Raw genomic sequence first — 4,840 nt, 5'->3', positions numbered from 1 at the left:
TCGCCGGAGCCAAAACCGAGTGGACTCGTGGCCGAGAAAATCGCCAAGAGCGGCCTTGTCCGGGTGCGGCCGTGCCGGAAGATGAGCGGACAGGTAGGGGCGGGCTACTAGGCATTGGCCAAATGCTGGAGGGACTGAGGAGGATATGGGCGGGGACAGGTGGCCGAAGGTGAAGAGGAATCGTGCGGAGGTGGGCGGGCGGGCGTGGGTGAAAAAGCTTGCGCACGAGTGAAAATTGTCAAAACAGAGAAAAGTAGAGTCTCTCTCTTACTTTTGAGGGCCGGAGTACGGGGCATGTTAGAGTGAGTTTTTTTTTTTTTTTTTTTGCCCCTTGGACCTCAAAAGTAGGATGAGGGCTTAAGTAATGGCCCTACTGAAGTTGCTCATAGAATTGAGTTTTGAGCACGACATTTGTGTGGTTACACAATACTATAATAAGTGGTCGAATCTGATTCTGGGAGACAAGAGATAAAACCAGTTTATTTCTATTAAATACGTAATAAAACGGTCCAAAAACCTAGCAAGTGAGGTCACTCCCCGGGTGAATGTCGAAGTGGTGGCAATACTCCAGGTAGAATCGCACCCGGTCTTTCATTTCGGCCGTGTTCTTCCCGCCGTGGCACTCATCGAAGCCGTTGATGGCCCTGATGGTGGCGCCGAACCCCTGGGACATGAGCTGGTGCATGTTTTCCATCCAGTACCAGAGCGCCGACTTGAACGACAACACGGGGTCCTGGGCCACCCTGTCCGGGTCCTGCAGCCCGTCGAAGCCGAGGCTCCTCCCCGCCGGCCCGTAATTGTAGTTCCACGACAGCTGCAGCGGGCCGCGCCCGTAGTACCCCTGCATCGGGTAGCACGGCCACTGCTTCTCACTCTCCCAGTCGCAGTATTTCGCCACGTCGATCTCGTTGATGTAGCATAAATCTGTTGTCATGGACGCACATACATGCAAACACAAACACTCTCATGCATCAAGAGACCAGTAGGTGCATACGAAAAGAGCGCAGCCAGCAAACAAGGGTTTAGATGCCTCAAGAATCCGCTACTTACGCCAGGTCTCGTGCGTGACATGCGCGAAGAAGGCGGCAATCTCGCGCTTGCCCTCGACCTCCGAGCCGCCATGCGCGAAGCCCGGGTACGCGGCGACGGCCTTGAGGAACGCGCTTCGCGTGTAGAAGCCTATGCCCTCGCACCAGCTCCCGGCATGGGACTTGATGCCGTTGAAGAAGGACTCGGTGACGACGCTCGCCACAGACGCGCCGTGGTCTCCTCCTGAGCCCCAGCACGGGCCCGACTTGCACCCCTCGCCGCAGTAGTCGCAGGTCTTGCCGCAGTAACCGAACTTGCTGCAGCAAAAGCCTGGCTGGCAGCGGCAGTCCTGCGCGGCCGTGGGCCTGCCGGCGCAGATCAGGAATGCGAGCCCGAGAGCCAAGACCGCCGTCGGGATCATGGCAGGCGGCGTTGGTGAGTTCGCCATATGGGCAGACCCTTTCAGCTGCTGAGCTCTTCTATGCTGTCAGCTGTGGTTATTCCTCGACAGTGCAATGGCATGCTGATGGCCTTTACTATATAGATAGCTATCGACCGATGCAATCGATGCGTGCGTCTTCTTGATGTATGGCATGATGCGACTTACCTCCAAACAATCATATTTTATTGTACTTGTAGTGTAGCTTGAACTTCGAGCACGTCAGTCAACACATACCTCCTCGCGGAAAGAACTAAACACGTACCTGCAAGTAGCCGCGAGACATATACTGCATTTGGATCGCGCCGCCGTGTAGGGCTAGATTAAATTGGTGCCAAATTCGCATCGTCCTTTTCCATTATTGCCTACATGCCTACATGTTATTCGTTCTTACAATCCTACTAATCAAAAGGTTAGCTTGTAAAATTCTATTTGCAGTAAATTAATTTTCTCATTATTTTCTATCTACTAGGTTTATTCTCATGGAATGGACCACCCGTTAATCTGTCCACGAGTCTGTTTTCGAGTTAAAACCACCATCTTCTTCCATGACATCCTCCAACCACACTATCGAAACTAGTCGTCATGCATGACCGACCTCTATTGAACAACAGCAACCAGCCGCCGTCAACCCGATCTCCATGTTTGGACACATCATTATCTATTGCAGCCCATTGAAAGATTCAAGCCACCTGCTCGAATTTTCAACTCTAACGATTGAGTCGGCGATCGCTGCAATGCTCTACATTATTGAAAGAATCAAGATGCCCAAGAGGAGGATGAATTGGACTAATTCTAAATTTCTTTGCAATAATTAAGTTATACGGTTAGCCCAATTAATATCTTATGCCTAGAAAGTGTTTCTATTGATCTACCGTACAAAAGTTTAGCAACCTATGTTCCAATCCTACTCTAGCATGGCAATTCTATGAATGTAAATAACAAGAATTGAATTGTTCAAAATAAATGCTCAAAGTAAAGAGAGAATGAGGAACGCGGCGATGTTTTACCGAGGTATCGGAGAATCGTCGCTCCCCACTAGTCATCGTTGGAGCACCCGCGCAAGGGTGTAGCTCCCCCTTGATCCGCGCAAGGATCAAGTGCTCTCTATGGGTTGATTCTTTGACACTCCGTCGCGGTGAATCACCCACAACCGCTCACAACTTGAGTTAGGTCGTCCACAAGTTCCGCCGGATGATCACCAAGCTCCCAATCACCACCAAACCGTCTAGGTGACGGCGATCACCAAGAGTAACAAGCACGAACTCTCACCTGACCACGACAAGCCTAATGAGAAGGATGGATGCACACTTTGCTACTCTTACTTTCACTAATGAGGGCTCTCTTTGGGATTCTCCAATCTCAATCACCTCACTAGGACCTTGCTCTTCTTGGCACTCTCAAAGGTGTTTCTCAGCTGTTGGAATGAGCAAAAGTACCCCCTCACACGAATAGAGAAAGTATTTATAACCTTGGTTGAAAAACGAACCGTTATGTGCCTCTGCGGGGTAACCGGACGCTCCAGTCATGTTGACTGGACGCTCCGGTCAGCTCTCCCCGAACTCCAGTGTTTAAGTTGTGACCGGACGCGTCCAGTCACGATTTTCCCTCTCTAGAACCTTACTGGAGTCGACCGGATGCTGAGACCCAGCGTCCGGTCACACCAGACAAAATCACCTTGATCAAATGAACTGACCGGACTCTGCGGCAGCGTCCGGTCACTCCGGAACCAACGTCCGGTCAGCATTTGACCCTCCATTCACTTCCAACTCTCGATCATACGTGAATGAAGTTTGCTCCAATAGATCTAAGGGCTTTTTAGGAGCTACCTAGTGTTGGATTTAGCAAGTGTGCACCACACCTAACTCACTAGACTCACCTAGGTCAAGCTACCCATCCATACCTATCGATGCGGGACCCACAGGATACCCCGCAAGGGAGAGAGAAGATCTAGTCTAACTAGGATTCTTCCCATGTAATCTTAGTAGTAGTACTATTCAGTAATCCTACTATGAACTCTCATTGTAAACCGACTAGGACTCTGGCCTCCTGACTATATAAAGGAGGGCAGGGCTCCTGGGAGGGACAACAGAACAACAATTGTACGACACTTCATAATCAATCCAACGTAGAGGCTAACGCCGGCTGGACGTAGGGCTGTTACTCGATCAACGATCGAGGGTCCGAACCAGGATAAGTCGTTCGTCTCTTGCGTTCACCATCGAGTTCTGCATACGCTGAAGCCCGAACATACTGCCTCGGGGACCCCCATGGCAGGCTATCGGTGGTCAAACATCGACAGCTAGCGCGCCAGGTAGGGGCTTTCGGCGAATTTGCATCCGAGAGCTCGATGGACCTCAACAACATGATCTTCTCAACGGGATCAACTTTCATCTTCGGCTCATGGATCTGCGAGGCGGACAACAATGACAAGCTCTAAAGTTGTCTCCTCGAGGATTCGAAACACCATGAAGACGATTCTATTTCGACGACCATGACAGATCAAATTTCCGGAGGATTCGCGCGGCTTATAGTGTCTGATTCAACTCAGGTTCCGCAGCTTTGCGCATCCGACTCGAATTCGAGCTCCGCATTCAAGTTGGAGTCTTATCCGAGTCCTTTCGGGAAACCGAGTTCTTTTCCGATGGGACTTAAGAACGCGGCCCTGACCTATCAAGAATACAACTTAGAGTACGCACAGAATCCCTTCAAGAAGTCGGATCTTCCTCCACTCGGACTCCTAAACATGGCAACATCTTATCAGGCACGGCTCAGAGAAGTCCTCGATCCAGTACTAAGAATGCCACTGAAGGGAGCTCAGGAAAGTCTCGTCCTGACTGTAACATCTCAAGACTGCATCGTTCACTGGTCGGACTCTGTTCCTGAGGATAACAGTACCCGACTGGACAACACGACGACGACGGCTATTCTACCTTACCAGGAAGGAGACTCGATCTGCGACATCGAGGTATCTACTAAAGTCATCAGCAACTCCGACAGTATGAAAACTAACGCCAATAACAGAACGGCTCACGCACGGGAAGTACTCATGGTTCGGTGTCCTCGGTCACCATTAAATCCCCCAGAAGCACCCGATGTCAGGTCATCAGATGAATCAGAATCCAACATATCACCCTTTGCCCAGGGCTACGATGGAGAAACCGAGAGTCAGAAACAAGCTAGAGAAAGAAAAGACAAGTTGAGGCAAGGGCGCCAACACCGCGCTAGGTAGCGCAGGGAAGCCTGGATCAGATACGAGTCAGAGTTGGCTGAATACGACAGAAGAAAATCACAACGAGAAGTCGAAGAAAGACGCACGGCAAATACGCCTTACGATAAGATTTGAGAAGCATTAGAAGAACTCAGAGCAAC

The 4,840-nt window shown here is 50.5% G+C and overlaps 1 protein-coding gene across 1 annotated transcript; it reads right to left on the bottom strand.

The window, feature by feature from the left end:
• Positions 1–517: 517 nt before the first annotated feature.
• Positions 518–1,477, bottom strand: LOC136452141 (endochitinase A-like). The gene is made up of 2 exons (XM_066452779.1): positions 1,051–1,477; positions 518–924 (listed from the first exon to the last, which is right to left on the bottom strand). The coding sequence occupies exons 1-2, from the start codon at positions 1,475–1,477 to the stop codon at positions 518–520; spliced, it is 834 nt and encodes a 277-aa protein (XP_066308876.1).
• Between the last annotated feature and the right edge of the window lie 3,363 nt (positions 1,478–4,840).

This window comes from Miscanthus floridulus, chromosome 5 (assembly GCF_019320115.1).
Source record: "Miscanthus floridulus cultivar M001 chromosome 5, ASM1932011v1, whole genome shotgun sequence".
Lineage (NCBI taxonomy): Eukaryota > Viridiplantae > Streptophyta > Magnoliopsida > Poales > Poaceae > Miscanthus > Miscanthus floridulus.
The sequence above is the reverse complement of the archived record's forward strand: the minus strand, read 5'-3'. Positions and strand labels throughout refer to the sequence as shown.